This window comes from Bradysia coprophila, unplaced genomic scaffold (assembly GCF_014529535.1).
Source record: "Bradysia coprophila strain Holo2 unplaced genomic scaffold, BU_Bcop_v1 contig_324, whole genome shotgun sequence".
In the NCBI taxonomy this organism is placed as follows: Eukaryota; Metazoa; Arthropoda; class Insecta; order Diptera; family Sciaridae; genus Bradysia; species Bradysia coprophila.
The window spans coordinates 242,322-266,069 of NW_023503584.1; the positions used below are offsets into that span (position 1 = coordinate 242,322).

At 35.4% G+C, this 23,748-nt stretch overlaps 1 protein-coding gene across 5 annotated transcripts; it reads left to right on the top strand.

Annotated features, from left to right (window-relative positions):
* Positions 1–1,904: 1,904 nt before the first annotated feature.
* On the top strand, positions 1,905–18,039 carry LOC119079282 (protein quiver-like). 5 transcript variants are annotated; one of them, XM_037187069.1, is made up of 6 exons: positions 1,905–2,674; positions 4,178–4,445; positions 5,950–5,997; positions 10,991–11,044; positions 16,539–16,685; positions 17,305–18,039. In XM_037187069.1, exons 2-6 carry the CDS (start codon positions 4,397–4,399, stop codon positions 17,535–17,537), a joined length of 531 nt encoding a protein of 176 aa, XP_037042964.1. In that variant the 5' UTR covers positions 1,905–2,674; positions 4,178–4,396; the 3' UTR covers positions 17,538–18,039. The 5 variants fall into 5 exon arrangements, with proteins under 5 accessions (XP_037042964.1, XP_037042965.1, XP_037042963.1 ...); XM_037187070.1 differs by having other exon boundaries at positions 1,905–2,497; XM_037187068.1 differs by having other exon boundaries at positions 1,905–4,445.
* The last annotated feature ends 5,709 nt before the right edge of the window (positions 18,040–23,748 follow it).

A 23,748-nucleotide genomic window follows, 5' to 3' on the forward strand; every position in this document is an offset into this window, starting at 1 on the left:
TTACGTTTTGTAAAACGGAAAACTACTCTGGAATTTGGCATTTTGATTTAAACTTTGGAAAAGGAAAAAATCCTCTGAAATTTAGCCTTTTCGTTACGTTTTGTAAAAGTTGAAAATAGTCTGGAGTTGCACCTTTGCGTTACATTTGGAATTAAGCTTTTTAGTTACGTTTTGTAAAAGGAAAATACTTCTGGAATGTGGCCTTTGCTTTACACTTTGTAAAAGGAAAAAAAACCTCTGGATCGATAAGAGGTGGTCTCCTGATGACTATAAAACAAAAATTGGGGAGGTGGAAACCGGGGTCCTACAAAGTTTTTGCATTGTAGATTACCTGCACGCAAAGTAAGTAGTAAGCTACAACACGTGAGATTTTCAACTCTTTTTTGTCGGTACTCAAATCAACGTCCAAGCAGTCTGTTTTAAACTGCCCTATCCCGTCTGAAGTCCACTCCTCCCAATAGAATGCAAACGTTACTTATAAAGTTAACGAACACACTCTTGAAGTACCTTCAACATTTCGTTCATGGAAAGTCGTTCCTCTACTAACTTGCTCCACGAATGTTCAAACAAATTACACCAGTGATGATAACGACCATTTTAATTAACTTTGACCTGTTGTAATTTTAGTGAAATTTGTCTCGACGCTGATTACGTTATTCAACATTTTTCAATTCACATGCCTACTATTCGGCTGAATTTGTATGTTGGCACTGCTCCTAGCATGAACACTACTTTGACAAATGTCCAACTTGGAGGCTTTTGTGATGAGAGCTACCACTTAAGATTGATTGTATTGTGTGTTTTAGCTCATACAACGAAAACAAGTCATCTATCTTTACGAAAGAAACGCAGTGCCTACTGTGACTTCATCAGCCTCCAAATATTTCTTATGTTCATGCTACAGCCTCCAAATATTTCTTATGTTCATGCTAGAAGCAGTGCGTTGAAAAAATAAATCTCTCTCAATCAGTTCAAGCAAGTCATTCGAGATAAAATTCTTATCTCACTTTCAGGGGTATACTTTCGAGAATATTTTGGGCAGACCTATCATGCCCGCACGTTAGTAAGCGGGCTTGATGCAAGACCAAAAAAGTTTAACAATTTTTTTTGTGGACAGCGGAGCATGTATACAGCAACTTTTTGACTTCCCCCACTTGGCTCGGATGACTTAGGTCGAAATTAGGTTTAGATTCCGATCTGACCGAACCAGTTTCGAATACCACGCACATGCACTGTTTAGCTATCCCCCAAAAACCTTTACAGGAATAGGTGACACAGCTCCGGAAGGTGAACTTCCGAAACACTTGATATCGGTTTTGGTGACGCATTCTAAACGCAAGAAATTTCAAACAAAAAAGTTACAAAGATAATTTCCCCAAAAAAAAATCTGCGGCACCAGGTGGCAGACGATTCGGGTTTCTTCTTTATGAATGTTGTTCTTGTAGGACTCGTTTATTTTCATATTTTCCTAAGAGTAATTTCCTCAACATCTGCCACCTGGTGCCGCAGATTTTTTTCGAAATGGAAAATTTGAAAAGTTCGCCTATATATAGGTGACTAGTTCCTCCCAGATTTTGCTTTTGGGGTATTTTTTTAGGGGAGTTAAACTGCGTCGCGCCTTCGCTACCGCTCCGGCTTTGATCTATTTACGACTCCTTCCACTTCCTAGAGATGTAAAGTAAACGGAAAGATTGCGATTGCAGTATTAAAATACATGCAACATATACGGATATTGTTGTGCGGGAAATATACGTAACCGTTCAATCGCTTACGTAAAATTCAAATCGGTTTCGAATGCCTTCAGAACATTTGTTCAACTTACAATACACACAAATATATGTCCAAGCCGAGAGTAGAGCATACCCAATACCCATATACCCGCAATACTAACCGACAATAAACAAACTAAATTCACACGTGTTTTACCTGATCATTGCGCAATAACCGTACCATAAACAAAAAAATGTTCGAACCGTCGTCTCCGCAAAAAGAAAAACATTTCCAACAACCATGCGCACCACCACAAACCATTAAGGATTCCATCCGACACACTCTTTCTTTCACATCGGGGGGAACAAAATAAAAAGAAAAACCAAGTGAAAACATCGGCTACATGTAATTCGTGTACCCGTTTTCAATCATTCATAATATTTTGTGTATCAGCCGACACACACCATCATATCAGAATTATTTTCGCAAAGTCGGAAAATCTTCTTGTTCATTCTCAGTCGGAACCATTCAATCGACCGAATTAGAGTTGCGAATTTTTCTCGCGGATTTCGTTTTGATAATAAAAGAAAATTCTTTTTTTTTGTGATTTTGATTCGGTCTCTGGTGCTGAACGATAATAAAACGAGATATTGTTGTGGACATTTTTTTTTCATTGATGGTTGTTAGAGTTCGGACACAGAAACGAAAAGTATAATTTGTTGTGAATAATTATGTGAAAAATGAAATGAACAACGTTCTGTGATAATCGTACTTGTTGTGTGGTGGTGTAGGACGTTTTAGATATTATTTATATTGGAATAGAGTTGGTTGTGATACTGTCAATTGGGTGTCGAAAGAAAAGAAAAAAAAATATTTAAATGAAAAGTCTGAATCGGGTTCATCTACTCGAAAGTGTTCTAGGATAAATAAAGGGACTCTCTTCGATTATTACATTACGATATACGTATAACATAACAGCTAACATGCGTCGCAATGCAGATATATTTTCTATATAACCAAAAAAAAAAATTGAATGAGTTTTCCGTTCTTTTTAAACTTAAAGTTTTTTTTTTAAATTCTAACTCTCGTTGAACGATTGCGTTTTTTTCCTTAGAACAAAAACAAAAATTTTCTTTTTTTTCCATATTTTTATGCCATATTTTACTACTAAGCACACTGTTTCCTGTAGAAACCTTGATACGATTTGTATTGTATATGATTTTGACGTAGAGTGTAGCAGTAGGTGCCTATATCAAATAAAAATTGATTTTTCGATGGTGCATTTTCGCTTGACGAAAATTTACTATAGAAAATAATAATGTCTCTCCGCTGCTGTCGAACCATTATATAGGTCATGACACTGGTGTTACTCTATGGATGAAATGATAAATTATAATTAAAACGGAACAGCTTATAAAGCAGTCGATTAGTTTGGCCGATGGAAAGATTATATCAGATTTGGATGGCTAATTTTTGACACACCAATAAATCCACTTTTGATAGAATTTTGATGATGACGGCCAGTTACCGCGTTCTCGACACAGTTACATTTTGTCATTGTGTAGTGGTTGTAGGATGTAGTCTTTCCGCATACTGTTGTATACATAGTATGGCTCAACTGTAGAGTATGAACCTCTTTTAGTGATTGTAGAAAATTATGTTCTCCATTGAATTAACTGTAAGGATTATTGGCTAATTCAGAGCAATAAGTAGAATTTGAAGTCATAGTTCGATTAGGTCCAACAGAATCAAGTGATGGAATTCCATGAAGTTGTGGCATAAAAACATTATGCCGCTGAGTATCCTTTCACAGATTACAAGCATGTCATCAATATAATCGTCGAATCCTTTACGTATTTCAATCTGTGTACTCCCAACTGACTCATCCCAGCGGGTCATTTAATTGATCATCTTTTTCAAACCGAATGTAGCCCGGTTCATTGCATATTTTCATCATAGCTGATGATAACACACAGTGCCGCATCGAACATATTCGGGGCCCTGGACCATTCAGGTCTCTAGCGCCAATTTTCCTTTACATAGGCATAATAAGGCAAGTTTTTCTTGTGGTAAAAATTGTCTTGTTCCTTTATCCTCGATCATATTTCAGCGCCCTGCATGGACCATTTGGTCTCTATGGAGATGCGGCACTAATAAAACACATCATACCATTAGTGAAAGGTTTTATACGACATCATCTTTCTCATACGTTGCCCGTGTTGCCGTGTGTTTCTTTGTCGTTTCGTTGGTTTGTTAATTGAATTTTTGCGTTCGTCTTAGCGAAACTCTAGAAACTAGTGAGTAGATTGAAGGCAAAATTATACTTTCATTGCGTGCATGACGCAAAACTTTACTGTCGATTAGAGTTAATGTCAATTTTAGTTCAACCATTAGCCGGAAATTAGTAGAAACTTATTCGTTCAATTTCAATAAATTAAAGCGCAAAGCTCATTCGTTCATATTTAAGTAATTGCGGTGATTCAGACATCATTCGGACAATATTGAATACCGTGAACGGGGGAAAATGAATTCAAGCATTCCGGGTATTTGATTTGAACAGTTAAACACGAACGATAAATGCAATTTTGTGTAAAAATGAGTCTGAAATAGAGAAGGAAAGGAGGAATATCAAACACCAACCAACTCAACATCAACCGGCCACATTTGGGCTATATAATTTACAAGAATGAAAAATAGGGATATGCTGACCACAAATGGGATCATCCTATCGTTAGGTATGTACATGCTTACGATATAATTCTAGTACTAGCTATCGATTGGCTCTCTACACAAACATTTCTTTTAAAAAAAATGGGAGGTGTGACTCCTAGAAGGAGTTTCTTATCTCTGAAAATGAACGGTATGATTACCAAATTCGACATTTTTCTGGCAAAAATCGTAAACCCGAATTTCTACTATCGATATTGTGTGTTGCATATCAAAGCTGAAAGGGTCACCACACTGCATGTGGTTTAGTTGGATAATAATAATTGGAATAATCGAAATTAATCAAAAACCCCGGTCTATGTTCAGAAGTCACGGTGCGGTTGAATGAATTTTAACTGAGCATTTCGATGCACTTATGAAATTTTTGGATATTATTAGTCAGCTCGGAGCCCTGAACAAAAATTCTTGATTTTCATCCGGACCGTCAGTGACATTTGTGCATAGCCCATCCTGTCTACAGAGAGAGTGGTGGAAAACTGGTTGTGGTTTCAATCGATAGTGCCCCGACAACTTTCGAATTGCGTATACCCAGCTCACGTAGGTCCTCTTCCACGCAGTCAATCCACCTTTTCTTTGGGCGGCCTCTGGGCCTTGTACCGTCGAAATATGGCTCACAAAAACTTTCTTTGCCACACTATCATCGTTCATGCGGATCACTTGACCCGATCATCTAAGTCGTGCAGCTTTGATGACACTAACAATGTTTTCGGCACCAAAAATTTCCATGAGCTCGCTATTTGCTCTTGCATTTATAGAAATTCGACATCTCTCATCTGTTATTGAAAACAGCGACAAAGATGAGCGATAACGTCCTATTGGTGTGATATAGCAAAACCAACGCACTGTCTAGCACCGAAGCTGGGACAGTGCTATGGCAAAACGCAATGTCAAAGAACGAATGAAGTAAAAGATTTTGTATCAAATATTATCGCCAATCAATGCTTCGAACGAACGAAGTAACAGATTATTGACTATACATTGTGTTCCATCTATACCGTGTCTAAAAGGTTAGACAATTTAAAAACAAACGGTGAATGTCGTTCCATTCAAAGTTCGCTGTGTTGAAGAAACAAAAGTCCCTAATCATAAATTATTTTTAGTTTTAATTCCTTTCACTTAAAACCTTCAGAATATGTCAAACACGATGTTTTCGGATAAATGATGACCCCAAAAATATCATTATGACCGAACATCTATTTATTGTCAGACACTCACAACAGAACTCATAATGTAACTTTTATAATTTAAGAACAGTCTGTGTGTAAGCTCATACAACTTTTACAAGACAAGATAACAGCTGGTATAAATATTACACGAAAACTACGTCATTGGTGATCTCTATCGCGTTCTATGTTTAGATTGGAGATTTAGTTAAAATGAGAGAAACTGCAAATTAATTTTGGAATAACAATAATCCTTAGTTTCTAATAGAGATTATCATTTAAGAATCACATTGTCGTTTTCGTTTTGTTTATTTTTGTTGATTTATTTTAATTTATTTTTTTTAATTAGTGACATTGATGTACACCGAGCTGAGTGTGGCATATCGATGTTTTCCACGTAAGTTTTCATTATCTTTTTAGGTTTTTTTAAACGTTTTGATTTAAGTTGTTTTATGTGTTCAGTTTGTTTTTTGATTTGAATTAACTGTTCTTTGATGATTTGCATCTTTTGAAAAGCCTTGGTTTCTAACTATCCTTCTATTACTTCTTTGGTTTTGTTTGGTATAAATGATGGAATTTGTTTATGTACTGTCCGTTTGACAAGAGGATCGCCACGTTTCAGCAGGGGGTTTTGAACATTTGTTTTTTACGCGTTGGCACACGTGCTCTTGTCAGATTCAAGATTTTTTTTACGAAGGTTACGCTGATTATACTTTGTGAAAAAGGCCAATACCTTTCAAATATGTCACATCTTGGACAGGATTTGACACTGCAATATCTGCAACATGAAAAAACTAAATGTTCGAAACCCCCTGAAACCCCGTGCTTCCACCTACGTAATATACACAAACTAGGTGAGCCAATCTTAATTTATAATATCAATACTAAATCGCCTCTTCGTTTTTTTAACAGACCGGAACCCATCTATTTTCCTTAGTACAAAATTTTTTTAGTTGAGACTTATCGAAAGTCTAAATCGAACGAATACAGACTTCTCAGTTCTCAGCTTCATACAAAATTGTCCTCACTGAAACAGTGAGATAACAGAATTCGACCGATTTATGCTTTGTGAGAACTTTTTTTTACTCGGGTTTGTTTTCGTTGTCGATAACATGGGACTCTGATTTCTAAATGGATTTCACGACGGTTGTATCTTTCTAATTACATATTTCGTTGAAGTATAACAATTCGCACTAGCTAAGTTCTTAATTTATTTTTTAGTTTAGCTATATAAATAACGAAAGACTTACAAAAACAGGAAGCAAACCCTTGCCATCACCGTTCTGACTGTGATCGTAAAGTACTTTCAAGAGAGTCAAATGCACTTAAATGAAAAACTTGCACTCAATCACATAACAGTAGCATCCCTCTTTTCATTTCTTCCTTCACACATGCGAGTGAGTACGCAACGACTGTCTTTACATTTCTCCTGTTGAAAGCATAGAAAACGATGAGGAACGAATAAAATTGCTGAATGATAATCACGTAAAAGCTTGAGTTGCCTTATTTAACATCATCGGCTTGTCGAGACGCTAAATTGTTTTTAGTACTCATTCTTTGTCGTAGCAGTTGGTTCACAAAAAATAGAGCGCTGGCGTTCGTTACGAGAGCTTTTTTGACGAAATGTACCAGAAATGTAATAAAGTTTTAAAAAAATCTATTACAATTGTTAAAAGTTTACTATGTGCAGCATGAGCATCAACTGAATATCACCAGCTGATCTGCTAACACACACTTATTGTATGATAAACAATCAAAACACATTCTTAACAATGTGTTTACTTCATTCGTATGTGTTATGTGCGCACATAGATGACGTTAACGTAGAAATGCACTGTGTGTAGGTGTCTTTGAATTGTTTACAATACAAAGTGTTTTTGTTTGTACATCAGCTGGTGCTTATTCTGCACATAGGAAACTTTTACCAATTGTAATTTAGTGGTTTGAATTTCGTCTCAAGTTTAAAGAATTTTCGAAAATCTTCTTCTCTTGAATCCAACTGAACTTTCAAATTTCCTTACTATCCTAAGAAATTTTGCAATGTTCCAATGTACTCTCCCTTATAGCATGACCAGATTAGATTTTTTGTATGGAGGAGCTTGCAAAAATTAGTAACAAGCCAATCTTTTCGGTATTTGGTGGTCCTCAGTGCTGCCGTAATTTGCATAAGAAACACTTAACGGTACTTTTCCATTTATTTTTAGAAATTTTAAGTTTCATGAGAAGCTCGAGAAATAATAAGTTGGTACGCCTGTGGCGAGTTGTATGAAATTCTCTCACGCCATCCCATACAATTCAGCTGTCATCCTCACCACAGGCGTACCAACTTATCATTTCTCTGAAGAAACTACTTGATCAAAAATGTCAATAAATAATTTGCCTAAGAAACATTTTGGAGAAATGTTTATATAAAAGTAGTTTCTTATACAAATTATTTGTTGTCATTTTGCGACAAGTAGTTTTTATGCGTTTTCGATGACTCTCGTTTAGGTCCATCAGGTTTATACCGGTTAGGTTGGTAGATTATCGTTCCCCACAGCTGAATTTGGTGACGCTTTTGTGCACTTTTGAATCCTTTTTTATGAGGTCGTATGATGTTTCATTTGCAATATTTCTTCGGTTGTGGCTTGTAAATTACACAATATCTACCTTGGTCATCCCGGTTCATCTATTATCTTCCGCTTTTTCACCAAGTTAACCTGTCACAGACGGCAAGCATATTAACAGTTTTACTATTTCAATTCAACTATTACTGCTATTACTTCATTTGATCGAAGATTTTCAGAAATTAATTTCAGAAATGTTTTGCTTCATTTATTTTGATCACGGTCAGAGCTTGTCGTTTATTATTGCTGTCGTTGTCGATAACATATGACAGCCGTCTGTAACAGGTTAAACAGTCTATCGACAAAAGGCATTCGCGTCGGTCTTCAAAGATGTGGGCTTATCAAAATCGCCGACCGAAGACGTTTTGGAGTTTTGAGAGGCGATTATGGTCGAAACCATTCGGTCATGATGTCATCCGAATGAATTAGGGCGATTGGGGAACACAATTCGGTCTCCTTCAAGTCCATTCCAAACACACATCTGTTCAATGCTTACATTCAAGCCAATCAACCTGCATTTTGGAACCAGCACAGAAAATGGTCAAATTACAGACCTCAGTGATGGATGGAACGTTGAAAGTTTACCGTAGATGAATAACGGATTTATTAACGTCTCGGGTATCATTGACCTCATTAACGAAACTCCCCGAAAAAACTGAAGACCAATTCGGACGGGAATTGAAGTGGGCGACAAAACGCATCCGTGCTAAAATGTGATGGGACCACATTGTACTTGAGGGTTCCTGTCAATGAACATGTTCGGAAGCTTATGCGGGTACTCTTACTGACTGCGTCGGATTCAAGTTAACCAAACAAATTAATCATTCAAATGAGAGATTTATTTTCACCGCGCTGGCCTCACAAGCCTTGGAAATGCACTAAAACGCACCTAATCAAATTGGTTCTCACGATTGGGTTCACTTTGTATAGCGCTTAAATAGCAAAAATTTCACCAAGTTTCGTGTTGGTTTCCCGTTTTACCGTTATCCTGTTGAGTTGTGTCGAAATCATCTCATCGGTCTCAAGGTATAGTCTAAACGACACAACACTGTAGGCTCCATTTGCGTAGATCAGATAATTGAGACCAATAGCTTTGAATTTATTGGATTGAGTTTCGCATTTAGTTGGAGACAAAATGGTGTGGAACCAATGCTCGAAAGCAATAACGTCATTCGGTATGTTCCTGCAATTGTAATGTTGAATACATAACAGACAGGTTTTCTCGGTTTTTTCCAATTGATTCCTACAAGAACATGTGCCGCCTGGTATCAGTGCGACCGATTCGATAAAATTAAACCTTTTAAGACTGGGTCTGATTTTCACTTCTTAAGGTATTTTACCATATTTCCGGTTGCATTTTCCTCGGTGGACTATGCCTATTAGCTTAGGCTATTTTCCCAAATTTCCTTGATAAAAAATTGACCTTCTTAAGGTAACAGTTGATTTTCTTCAATCGCTTTGAATCAATTATGATCGGGATGTGATTTGAAGGGGAACTACTAAACGTTTTACTCAGAAATAGCTATTTGGAGGGAAAATTAACGAGTACCACGTATCGATTAGGGTGGAAAAATAACTAAAGTTGGTAAAGTGGTTCTAGAAGTGCTGATCCGATTAAATGGACCAGGAGTTGTTTTAATGACTGGTGAAAGTGGTTCACTGCTACTCTTTTTTTCTTTGTATTTAAGTGGTTTTGGATATCAAAGGTATCAAAGAAATCAAAGGTAAAATAAATTTGAAACACAAATTTTCGAAACTCTGATTTTGGGTGAACAACCAAAAAATGCTTGCTCAATTCTTTCGGTTTTTCTCACTTTTTTCAAAATGCTCAAGTGGGATCAAGTGGGACGTTTGGGATATTGTATAGGTCCATGAGGACCACCAAATCCCGAAAAGATTGGCTTGTTACTAATTTTTGCAAGCTCACAATACAGAATACAGGAAAATCTATTGATTGAATGGGATAGAAAATACGCAATTCACGCCGTAAGTGTGCCTAAAATTTGAATTTCAAGTGAACGATTCGATGAAAAAGTGAACCGAAAAGTAAAATTCAAAGCTTCCTTGTATGAAAATGACGCTGCGTTAGAAAGTATTACGCACTTTCCATTTTGAATTTCGACCGCACTTACGGCGTCAATTGGCAATGAAGTTGCATAGAAAACCTTGAAAAATCAAGATAAAATTGCCCATAACCAAATGAAAATTCCTCGTGTGTTTCACGGTCCTGAAAAACCCAACAGAATTCCATAAACGTTTACCAAATTACGTCTAAATTGATTAGCTTATCCTCTTAAAAATCACATGAATAAAAACTCTGTGTGATCTCTTTACCAAATTCTCAGCAATTATTTACTTTCGCTTTCAAAGCGTAAACAATCGCAAAGGTTGTAAAATAAACCCAGATCAATATTGTAGAGCTACTAATAGTAGTTGAACAGAACAGCAAATAAAATTCACATTGAACAAGTAATTAAAAACCAATAAAATCAAACAAATTTTAACGATTATCGATGTTTTGTTTGGCGCTTTAAACCGTCTCGTGTATATTTACCGATTATATTTCCTTGCTTTATGAGCTTTTTTTCAGCCATTGAATGTATGATTTCGGAATGAAGTACTGCGTATCGGATGTTATATTAAGAAGACTTGACAAAGAGCATTAACTTTTACTACTCTTTACTGACTTTTACGATCCAACAATTTCCGCAAAATTTTCCTTTTTTTCGTTCACTAAAATTACTAACAAAAACTAATTTTAGATTTGAAATATTCTTTTTTCAGCAATTTTTGGTGTAATCTGGTTTTGGATACCGCAAGTGGCTGCTGAATGTCAGAGTAAGATAGTGTGTTGCATTATGCTAAAATAACTTTCCGTTATATTAACATTAACCTCTCATTGTTATGATTTCATTGCAAACATTTCATGCTCATCGAGAAATAGTATGCCGGCCGATACATCTATTTATAAAAATGTAGTCGCCTTTTACCTTGGACGAGAAAGTGAGATTTATCGCGCGAAAGAGATTATTTTGTACGTCCACCATTATAAGTTCGCAGAAGTTAGGTCGGTGAATTATCGACGAAGTTCTTTAGAAATCATTTCAGATTGTGTGTGGTAAAGTCAAGGTCCATCCATCTATTTGTTGTCTATATTTATTTGCTCATCTTTTTATTTTCGGTCTGCCTTCGTCTGCCTCTAATGAAATTTACAATCGTAAAAGAAAATGTTTCGATTTTTTCTTCCAATCAAATTTGTAAGCTTCCAATGAAGTTGGTAGTAGTTTTCTGTGTAAATTTTCTGCTAACGGAAACATTTGAGCGATGAACCCAATAAGCAGAGTTTCTCTAATTTCGCTCAATTTCACCAATTTAATTCCGTGAAGTTTAAGTCGATTTATTGAACTTTGAGATAAATCTATCACAATCCATATAAGTTCAGTAAAATTTAGATTAAAAGAAATTGTAGACCTAAGGAATGGTAAGATATCAACAATCTGCAGTTAGAGGCAGTAAAATTTGCTTCGGATGTTTTTCAGCTGATCCACATATACAATCGAAACTGTTTATACGTCTTTATACGGGTTTACCACAACCACGGGCATGCGTGTAGCAGCGTTAACAGTATAAACAGTTTTGATTGTATGTGTGGATCAGCTGAAAACCATCTGAAGCAAATTCATGCTGAAATTTCACTGCCTCTGACTGTATAAAAACAGCCAAGGCCAATACTCTCTCTAGCAAACAAACTCTCAGCTCTCTGTGTCAAATTCACACCTTATTTCTTTGTATTCTACATTTTGACTGACTACGTTGTAATGAACATCAAAATTCTCAAAGTCTTGGTTCTTTCACCACCTTAATAAAAGTAGTTTGGTTGCTAGAGAGGGTATTGCCAAGGCCCAACGAACTTCAGAATTGTTGAAATTTTAGTGAAATTTAGAGAAACTCCATGCTTTACTAAGTTTCACTAAAATAGGTTTTGTTGATAAGACAGGCATTTACACACTCATTCGAAATAGCTGAAACCATACAACTAGTTCTGTGTTCCATATATCGCCACTCCACCAACGAACAGCTGGTTGTGTAATGACGGCTTTGTTCATTGATGCACCGTACATCGATAAAATTTTATTTTGCGTATTTATGTTTACGCCAAAGCAATGTAAAATCGCTTTCCTGAGTGGAAAACAGATTTTTGTGTATACACAGTCACGTGTAGTGAGATTTAATACATCATCGTCATCATCAGCCGAAGTGGCATGTAATGTTTATTTTCGTTAGCCAGAGTCTATTTTTATACCGTCGTCAATATTATGTGGTTCAACTTGAATTCGGTTGTGTGAAGCATATTACATTTTGTTAGAGAGTAGAGTGTGATACGGTATGGTATAGACGTACAACACTTTTAAGCACAGACACTCATGTAAAAATGTGGATCGATAGTCCTTTATAAATTCGAATCTATTAGCAAAGCAAAGTGTTCGTAAAATGCACGTCACAAGTTTTTTCACAATTAAAAGAAAAATCTTTGGAAAACTGTCTAACGATTAAGTTCCTGACGAGGTTCCTGACGAGGTTCCTGACGCAGTCGCTCCAGCGAAAGTTTAGATGTCGGAGAATTTTCAGCAGAACTCACTCTTGCCATAACTACAGAAAACATGGGAGAACCGAAGAGAGGTCGTTAGAATTTGCGTGTAGAGGAATTATAAGTAAAATTGTCTGGAGTTGATGGCGATCATTTTGTTAGGTACTTTGAAATATATGCCAGACCAATCTGCCTCGTTTTTGGACGGAAGTTTCGCCTGTTTTCACTACACTTACACTTTGAGCAACCTTGCTTCTCAGTTCTTAGGATCCATTGTGTGGGATTCTCAGACTTACAATGAAAATCTTAAGAAATTCAATAAAATACAAGGAATTGTAATAAACCCGTATTGAAGAACAGATTGAGACAGTCAAGTTGGCTGTAAACGTTTAGACATAGCACTATGCATCTAGTATTAAAACATAGATAATTCTTCGACGCTGATGACACCACAGTAGGCTCATGTTCCTTTTCGTAAAGGACTTGTTTTTGTTGGATGAGTTAAAACATACAATACGACCAATTTTAAGCGATCACTCTTATCACTTAAGCCTCCACATTTGACACCTGTTAATTCAGTAGTAATGCTAGAACAGCAGTGCTATGTTTTAGGCACTCAACAAGTCGAAATGATTTTAAATCCTTGAAAGGAGATCGGTTTAGGAAAAGAGTCTGTCAACGATTTCAAAACTTTGTATTTACAAAATACTTCTGTACATTTGTGTGGCGTCAGCCATATGTAACTTTATGTCTAGCAATGCATGGCATTTTATCAATAATAATCATTTACGTCATCCTTGTCATAATCTAATGGTAGACCTTGCTGGTAATTCAGAAGTTGTCTCTCTCTGTCCGCCTGATGTTGATGTCGATGACGTCCATACCGCTTTTGCCAACCGACCTTATTCGCGAATTCTTGTTTTCTTTTCCGGGCCTGCTTCTTTTGCGCCTCAGATTTCCATAAATTCTTCCGTTGAATGAATTTTCTTACGTGTTCGGGGAGTGGTTTTGCATCCGTATACAATATCTCACGTGTTGATGAGGCTTGGTGTGACGTTTTGTCATCCATTCGTCGATGCTCTGATGCAGGCGTCTTGCTGGCTTCGCGCTTTGTTTGATTTGTGTCGTGGGTTTTTTGCAGCCCATTCGTCGAATTCGCTTTTGCGGATCGAACAGAATTCATATTCATTTTTGAGGTTCGAACACAATCCATGTTCGTGCTGCTCGCTGTTTGAAAAAAGCAACAGAATTTTAATAAACTTTAACTGAGCGTAACGATGCGTAAACTTTAACCGAACTGACAAATTAGTTTCGCGCACTTTTGACACTTCCGAAAAATGGCGGTGACTATTATACCTAGAACCATAGGCGATGGTGTCCATGGTCCGGAGAATGCAAGTAAAATTTATGTCTCGGATATAAAAAAAATTCAAATAAAATTCTTAGGACTTTCTGCTTCATTTGTTTTAAAATGACCAGATCGGCATGACCCAATGAATTTGTCTGCACTGCCAATGAAACGTATGGGGCATTATACTACTTTTAATCGATTCAATTGTACAAAAGAGATACCAAGTTAAAAGATCCTTCTCTAATTTTTGAGTTCATGATGAATTGAATCGTTTTGGTTCCAGCATAATAAAATCGTTCTTTGTTCGTTTAACGAAGTGACTGCCTAGGGTAACCAGGAATTTAAAAAAAAACAGAAATGAAGGCCATAGCTCCACAAAAATATTATTTTGACCAGCAAACAATGAATTTTTTTTACATGCTATTGCTTTCCCAAGGGTTGAAAGTGGCTTATTACACACCTAGGGAAAATAAAAAAATAGTTTAGGCTTCAAGATCCATTACATAACTCGGGATGAAAATAAAAAGTCTAGTTTTCGTGTGTTTTTAACCTCGGCGTTAACTCGAATCAACGAAAATGTTATGTAAATAACTATTAATCGGTAAATGATGAGGACGATAAGAAAAGCTCCAGAATAACGAATTTTCTCGAATTTTCCTCCGGATACCTGATTACAAAGAATCTTTTTTAAACAAAAATGTCAATGTTTGCGAATCAAAACCATATTTTTTGTGGGGGCTACTGTCTACGATATCGAAATGTTTTTAATTTCTGGCTACTGTCGGAATGGAATCGACCTTAAGACGCACGTTTTTGTAAGGAATGAATGTAGTAAAATTAAGAGGAATTAGGCAGCTCATGCAATAAATTTTGACGAAAATATCAGTTTTGAGCCCTCGTAAAGACCACATCGTTGTGGTCCACATTTTCCATAAATGTCTTTCTCACAAAATAACAACTGAACAATTTCTGCTTAGCTTAATAACTAGTTGACAGAAAATAGTATATTTCAACATACCCCAATACACACAAGATGTGTGTGCACGCGCGGGCGAAGCCCAAGCGAAAACACACATCGAGTGTGTATTGGGGTATTTCGAAATATATTTTACTATGCTGGTGCATGTAATAAGGCTATTACATGTATAGGCAATAGCTTTTACATCACTCGCATAGTAAAACGTTATACTACACACGGGAAATAAAGTGATATCTCGTATCACGATGAGTAAATGTACCTCGGGCTAAAGCCCTCGGTTACTTTTACTCATCTGGATACGAGATATCACTTTACTTCCCTTGCATAGTAATGTACTATTTCTTTAATAGTGAGAGTGTGTTGGTGCATTCCTTTCCAACCGTTACTTAGCGTTAAAAAAATCTGACGTTGTCTACTCTCGCGTATGCAGAAAAAACCTTTGAGTACACTTTGGTTCTGGATGGGGGAGTTTCATTGCACGGATTGTCAACGTAGTAGATGTAAAAGTAGTACTTTCACCGCGACTTATTTGTAAATTTAAGTCACTTATTACCCGAGTCGCGTTTCCATTCAATACCTCCATAAGTCCATAGAGACAAATCCGAAAAATAATGAATGTTGGTCGTTAATTTATAACAAGGAAGCATTTAAAACAAATAAAACAAAAATTAAGCAAATTTAATAAAAAATCTTACCGAACTACAGGTGTAACATATCTATTTGGCCAGTATTTCTCACTAAACAAAAATGTTTTGACTCTTTTCAATTTCCCCACTTCGTAATTAAAATTTACTTATTGCTGGCTCTTAGAAGAATTCGTAGACCCTATAATGGTAAATATAAACTGAACCCAACCGAAAACGATGTTCTGATTACTTTAAGTCAACAGAGTTTACTTATCCAAATGAAATACGACTGTTGGTCATTCCAAAATTGATATTTACCAAATTGCATTTCCAATATAGGTTTTGCCAAAATTGCTTATCAATCTCTTTTGAGTGCATTGGCATACATAATTATGCATGCGACAAAACAGTCACGCTATAAGATAGAGTCAGGGTCAGTAATATTTTATGGAAATAACAAGAGAAGCAAGAAGTCAACGACGAACAGTTAAGAAAGGCAATTTTCTGGAGAATTCCTAACCATATCTGAATTTGAGAAATCTCATTTTCGAATCCAATGGGCACTTAAAGTACCGTGCTTCATGATCATATCGAGATAAGTTTCATAAATCTTGCATATAAAAGCTTCCTCATTCGGGAGAAGTGGCAACGAGAGCTGCTTTTACTGTTCGGTCAATGTCGTATACATGTAGTGTGAACGGCAAAAATTCCACCTTCACTAAGCCTGATGCTTCCCGTTTATTTGTCGTTGATTGCATCGTCTTTATTTAAACGGAATTCTTTTCCAGCTCGGTCAATCTATTGTTATGAATGTGACTCATGGACAGACGCTCGCTGCAAAGATCCATTTAACTACACGGCTTTGCCGAGAGACCAGCCACCATTGATGACGTGTAATGGATGTTGTGTGAAAATGGTTCGCCATTCGAAATCACGTATGTACATCGCAGACCATATTTGCCGTTTTTAATGAATTTTTAATGTTGGACTGTTGATAAAAGACCGCTGTGGGTGGGTCAATTGAGATTATTTTTAGTTCACCCAGACAAATAATTCCAAAATCTTCACCTAATCAGACACTAAGTTTTTGTGAATTTATTTGATCAACGCACTCCAAGCATGAGTGATCTCAGTGACAGCTGTCAATTAATGTACTGTTTTGAATGAACTTTTTTAACACGTTTTATTACAGTGAAAAAGTTTGTATAAAACTATGTCCAGTTTCAGTACTCTATTTAAAGTATCACTCATGCTAGAAGTGCGTTGATTTGATGAATTTTTGAAAAAATTAACAGAAATTAATCCGAATGACTGTTTGAGCGATGTATGAATTGAATATACAGAGCTCTTCTCTACCTTTTGCTTATATTTCTCAACATTTGCAGTAGCCAATTCGGTACTGTTACTGTTCATCCCAGTAAGTTTGGTTAGATTCTGTGAAATATTGGTAGATCGATTTAACAAAAACAGGCTCCTCTGGGCACCAGGCGTCTTTTATGAGCAGTTAGCTACAACAGCAAAAAATTAATAATTTTGGAAATTTTACAATTTCAGCATACGAGGTAGTGCGTAGAATGTGTACATCACAGTTGCAAATAAACTTATTTATGGTTGATCATGTGTGCATGATGGAAAGTTCGGGAAAGGGCCATATGTGTTTTTGTGAGGAAGATATGTGTAATTCAAGTCCTGGCTTATTAACGAATAATAATACGCGAAGAATAACTATATTTGGAATAATTCTGATAGCAATTTCACTAATATACTCCCATCTTCATCAGAGATAAGTCATTAAAAAAATATTTATATGCAATTGATACGACAATATGTGGAGGCACAGTCATTGTGTCGAGGATAATGTTTAAATTGGATATATCTATTTGTGACCGAATCTAAACTGTTACACTTATATCATGTTAGTAAAAGAGAGATTTTCGTTTTGTTGACACACTATCAATCAACTATTTTATTTATGTGAAACGAATTTATTTGCATTACATAACACATCATTCAACAAATTAACTGTGTACAATGCCAAATATTTGGATCTGGTAGCGAGGGTCACGACTTAATATTGAAGCGTGACCATTTCGAGTAGTTCGATGCATAAAAGAAATTGCTAAAAATACAATGCATTGAAATGACGTTGTTTTACGATAGTATACGAGTCGTCGGTGAGTTTGGCAATAGCGTTCAGGTGAGTTTTTCGTTACGTACATCAAACAAGACTTTAGTTTCCTTAACTTCGAAATTATAGTCCTTGCTATCTCCTCAGGAACCGACTTGTTGAACTTTTAGTTTTTTGGTTTTTGTCCAACCCTAATCTATTTGCATTTGTATAAGTATAAATGCCCTCAGCAGTATGTGCACTTTGCGTATACTTGAACATATTCAGTTCTGTACAAACAACCGTGCAATAAAGCTGTTCACTAAAATCGAAACTCACTGCGTTCTAATTCAAAGTCAAAAGGTTATGGGCCCATCTGATTGTTCGTATCGATGTACGACAGTGTGAAGAAACCATCATGAAACTTTTCACGTATAAAGTTGTACATGACATCGATATGCTTTGAGCGCTTGTGAAATTCCATGTTCTTGATGAGCCGAATGGCACTCTGATTGTCAACCAATAACAAAGGATTTTGAATTTTCGACCAAATATCGACCATCAATCATTAATGGAATCACTCAAAATTAAAACATTTGCGTAAAAATTCAGTTTGAACTACTCAAATTTTAAGCGTTTTCTGTTTTTGTTTATGTGTCTTAAGAAGTGAGTGGTTTCTATTGTCGCCAATTTTCAAATCTTGTTCTTCATATCTAATTACGTAAGTGAACCGGACTCAATTATAACGTTTCCGCTGACTTCATCATAAAATTCAATTTACCACAAGATGGGCAATATAATAAGTAAGTTGCTGTGATATGAGCTGTTTCACGGCGTTTAATAACATTGATTTTGGGTTACTCGTGTATCATACTACTTTGATGAATTTCAATGCTACTAAGCAAAGACAACAACCTCAGCTCGTCTACCTGTGCATTCTTCCACAGCAACAGTTCCCATTTCAACCATTTTTTCAATAAATTCCTCGAGAGTCTACCTGTGCATTCTTCCACAGCAACAGTTCCCATATCAACCATTTTTTCAATAAATTCCTCGAGAGCCTGCCACCAGTCGAGAGTTAATTATAGTAATCTCTGTTATAATCAGAAGCTATTTTTGGGAAAATGTTTTCCTATTTTTCCTAAATTTAACAACATTTTCCTTTATTTTTCTAAATTTTCCAGAATTTTCCTACATTTTCCCCAAATTTTCCAGAAATAATTTTTTTGTGAAAATTCAGGAAAATATGGAAAATCAAGGAAAATGTAAAAAACCAACAAATTCTTACTCGTGCAGAAATTTTCTTTACCGCTTTTCCACACTTTCACAAATGAGGATGAGGTTGGGACTATAATAATCAAGTGGAACTATTTGTAATAGAAAAATTCGGGTTCTAACGTACAACCATTGACGAGATGAATGAATGTATAGAAAGGGAGACGAATTTCGGTGTAATAGTACTTAAAAATTCTTTGCATCGACAGAACTTGAGTGACGATTTGGTTACAGCTCGCGGGATTCAAATATTTGACTGGGTACATTTTCGAATTTCTATTTCCGTCAATGGCAAACGACCTAAAAACCAACCAATTAATTAACCAATTAACAATGAAATATTTACAATACAAAATACTTACAACAAAGAAATATATTAAAAAAAATCTAATGAAACAATTGAAGACAGAAATTTTTACTCAAAAAGACCACAATAAAATTTTACCCAAAATAAATTTGCTATTTAGAAATTTCAAATATAAATATATTATCAGGCAAAATCGCTTAAAATTTCTTATTTGTTTTAATCAAATCGATTGATACATATGCTGAATAATGATAAAAAAAAACTAATAATTTTGAATGGACGGTGCTTAAAATTTTCTGAATTTGGAATTTTTTTTCATAAAAATATTGCCGAAGAAAAAGTTTCAAAGAAATTCAGTTCAGAAAGTTTGCGAAAAAAGCTTTTTTTTGGATAATTTTATTATTTTAACACGAATAAATATTTACTCACACCATTATACAATACATGAAGGGGCTGTTTACCTGTCGAACTTTTTATATTACGCATGAAAAAAAGGCTACATCGTACAGCCCAGTGACGGTATTTGGTAGATTGAACACAGTTTGCAATTTCTTAGTTATTCATTGTAACTCGGTCTAATAGCAAGAGTGATCCGTGAATTTCATCCACTGTGAACGAGAAAATGGGACTGGGATAAATAAAAAAAGTGGACACGAAATTTCTGGATGACCATAATTGTTGAATGAGACTGACGAGCCATTACTCCTAAGTTTAAGTAATTAGTACCATTTTCGTTCAACATTAAAAACAATTAGATGATCGATCTCCGTCTCTAAAGAGTTTAAGTAATATTGAATATCACTCGCTATAGTGGACGGTTTTCACCTGATCCACTCAAACAGCTGAAGCAGATTTCTGACTAAATTTCACTGACGTCCACTGTAATTCAAAATGATGTTTTATAGCCAGGGCGATAACTGTTGCGAATTCTTAAATTCGCGAGAATTGGCTCCCATGTCGGTTTCGCTAACTCTATTGAATCGCGTTCGACTTAGGTTCGGGTCAATGATTGTGACTTAACTATTACAACTTAGATACGATCAATTGACTGACCAGGTGTAGTATAGTAAAACTATCTCATTTATACTGAAATCAATCCACTGGCTGCGTATACTAAACTTTAAGTAAAAGCGTGGGGTCTGTTAAGTATACATTGGACGCAGGTCCCTAAACACTGTAGTTAGTTTAAAAACTACAGTAGAATGTTCTCCTAACATTTTTGCTACTCAAATTAATGTCCATGACCAATGGTCAGGTATGCAAAACGACAAAACATTTTATAGAAACTGAGACTGAATTTCAAGCATTGCCTGTACGTAGCACGCGTTTTTGTGACAAATTTTCGTATTCCTCCACACAATTGGATTTCAGTGAAAGCAAAAGCTGTGAGTAAATTAGATAAACTATAGGAAACTGAAAAAGATTTTCAATCTATCAAATAGCATCACTGTGGCTTCCTCTCTCTTACTTTTCGAACGTAGATTTTCCAGTCATGAGAGTCACCGAAAATCAGCCGCTGCAAAGCACCTAGCATAGTAATAGAATAATTGAGGTGTCAAAACACTACTCCATTTAATACCATTCGTACCATTAAAGGTATTGTGATGAATATCTTTAATGGTATTAAAGTAGAGTAGTATTTTAAAGCAAGAAAAGCAAGAAATTTTCTTATTCGCATTACTTCGCCAACAATTTAGCTTTTATGAATTTTCAACGGCTCTCACGTCTGAGACATTCATTTTATTTGTAGTAAACATTCGATCTTTCAAAAATATTTATACGTTGTAAACATAAACAACGTTTTTACAAGTTGCAAGTTACCAATGGTGTATGTATATAGTGTGAGGTGAATTCGCAGATATCGTAGGAAAAACGTTTTGCATGAAATTTTACATTTTATTTTTGAATAAATTACATGGATGTGTTTATAGTTTTGGTGCATGTCGAGTTTTATCAACATACACAAAATTAATTAATTCGAATATAATAAAATTTTGTAATTTAGAAATGTTTGTTTAAACAATGAAAAACAGGCTTCTCATTTGAAACACTAACTAGATATAGATGCATTGCATTTAAATAAAAACATTAAATTAACGGAAAAAGACTTTAAATTTTGGAAGAATTTTTTTTAAATAAGAACTTTAGAACTCGCTTATTTCAGCAACATTTATTATCCTGAATCAGAAAAGCCTCCATCGTGTCATACTTCATTTGTTAGTTAAATTAACCATTCAGCTCCGTAAATTGAAAGTCAATCATTTTTCAAGTCGCATTGCGTCATCGACTTATGTCAAAGAATAGTGACGTCGTTATTAGATGACTCTTTACTCCTAATGTATATACAAATAAACGTGACCCATAGGTAGGTTTGTAGGAAAAACACACGTAGCGGACACAAATGAACCTTACATGTACTCGTGATCGAGTCCGGACTGGTCAAACTGAGCCATTCTTGTATGAAAGGTTCAATTTTCAGGTTTTTTGGTTTTATTTTACATACATTGCTTGATGGGCTACTTGGTAGCCAGTCCAACCCTGCTCGTGAGATTACTCCAATGAAAATCCGTTTCGATTGTACGTCCTCGACGAAAATAAATTCAGTGTCTAGCGTATCCCAGACGGATCTTAATCTAATCTATAATTTTAATCTAATTATTTTCACGAGATTGATTTCAAATCTTTTACTTCATTTATTTTAACATGTTCTGCTGTATAAGACCGACCTCATCGGTCAGAGATTGTCGTTTATATTACTGAAGAAGCTATCGACTACAGATGATAACTGTTCGTAACAAGTTAACATTTCGTTTACATTTCGAATCTGGCTCGAAATCGAGTGTTTTCTGCGTTTTTTTATTGATGAATTCGAAACGTCGAATTTCTGTGATTTTTTTCACTTAGTGGAGTTGTTAATATTCGAGGCAATATAAAAACGACTTTCCAGGATAGTAAATTTATGGAAAAGGAATGAGTTCTCAATATGCTATTATGATGTAAAGAAAAATCTGATCCGATTTGTCTGAATTAGGCTACGATTGGTTTGAATTGGGCTCCGATTTGTTTGAATTGGGCTATGGTTTGTATGAATTGGACTCTGATTTGTATGAATAGAGGTCTGACTTGGAAGAATTGGACCCCGATTTGTTTGAATTGGGCTCCGATTTGATTGAATCGGGCTCCGATCTGATTGAATTGGGCCTCCGATTTTATGAATTGGGCTCCGATTTGATTGAATTGGGCTCCGATTTGTTTGAATTGGGCTATGGTTTGTATGAATTGGACTCTGATTTGGAAGAATTGGGCTCCGATTTGTTTGAACTGGGCTCCGATTTGATTGAATTGGGCTCCGATTTGTTTGAATTGGGCTACGATTTGATTGAATTGGGCTCCGATTTGTTTGAATTGGGCTCCGATTTGATTGAATTGGGCTCCGATCTGATTGAATTGGGCTCCGATTTGTTTGAATTGGGCTATGGTTTGTATGAATTGGGCTCTGATTTGTAAGAATTGGGCTTTGATTTGTATGAATGGAAATTTTAGATTGTTTTTCATCGATTAGCAGAAAAAAAATCTTCTAAAATTCATTGTCTTTCAGATAAAGTTTAAGTAATGGTCGAGACTGTTCGCCGACACCATTAATCTCTAGCTGAAACATAAACAATAAATAAAACCAGAAAATTAAAATTAAAAAAGCTTACACACGACAAAAAAAATGATTTTGAAAATGAGCAGAAGAAAATCATTTTTTAAAAAACAAATCTTAATTAAAAATTAAAAATTTAAATAAAAAATCATATCAAATGGACTTTTTTAATAAGATTTATTTTGCATCACATTTTCTATCATTAGAATTGCATTGAAAACATTTAAACTAAACTACAAATAGAACTCATTGTAATTGAACTGTTACGTTATCATTTGGCTCGTTTTGAATTTTAGATAGATATTTAGATAGTCTCTAATTAATTAACAAACAAAAAAAACATTAAAAAATATAGAAAAAAAATATCATTCCACAGTGGCTCAAATTTAATTTTAATTTAAAAGAAAAAGAATATTTCTAGAAACGACTTTATATCTAGAAACTCTTATAGTGTTCGATTTTAAACTACAGGTAAAATGTAAATCGCCAACGTTTTTATTTTCACTCGAAACACCCTTTCCTCTCTCACTTTCCGTAAAAAATATAATCTGCTTTATGCAACGAACTCCACCATTAATAATTAAGGGCGTGCAGTGCAGCAAAAGAAATTTATGTTCCTAATTTGAATTTCAAACACATTTCAAAACGACTGACACTGGAGTT

Coding starts and splice junctions, on each gene's coding strand:
- LOC119079282 (XM_037187068.1), top strand. CDS start 4,397: ATGAAAAATAGGGATATGCTGACCACAAATGGGATCATCCTATCGTTA. Junction 11,045..16,538: donor AGTGGCTGCTGAATGTCAGA/GTAAGATAGTGT, acceptor ATTCTTTTCCAG/CTCGGTCAATCTATTGTTAT. Junction 16,686..17,304: donor GGTTCGCCATTCGAAATCAC/GTATGTACATCG, acceptor TTACAATTTCAG/CATACGAGGTAGTGCGTAGA.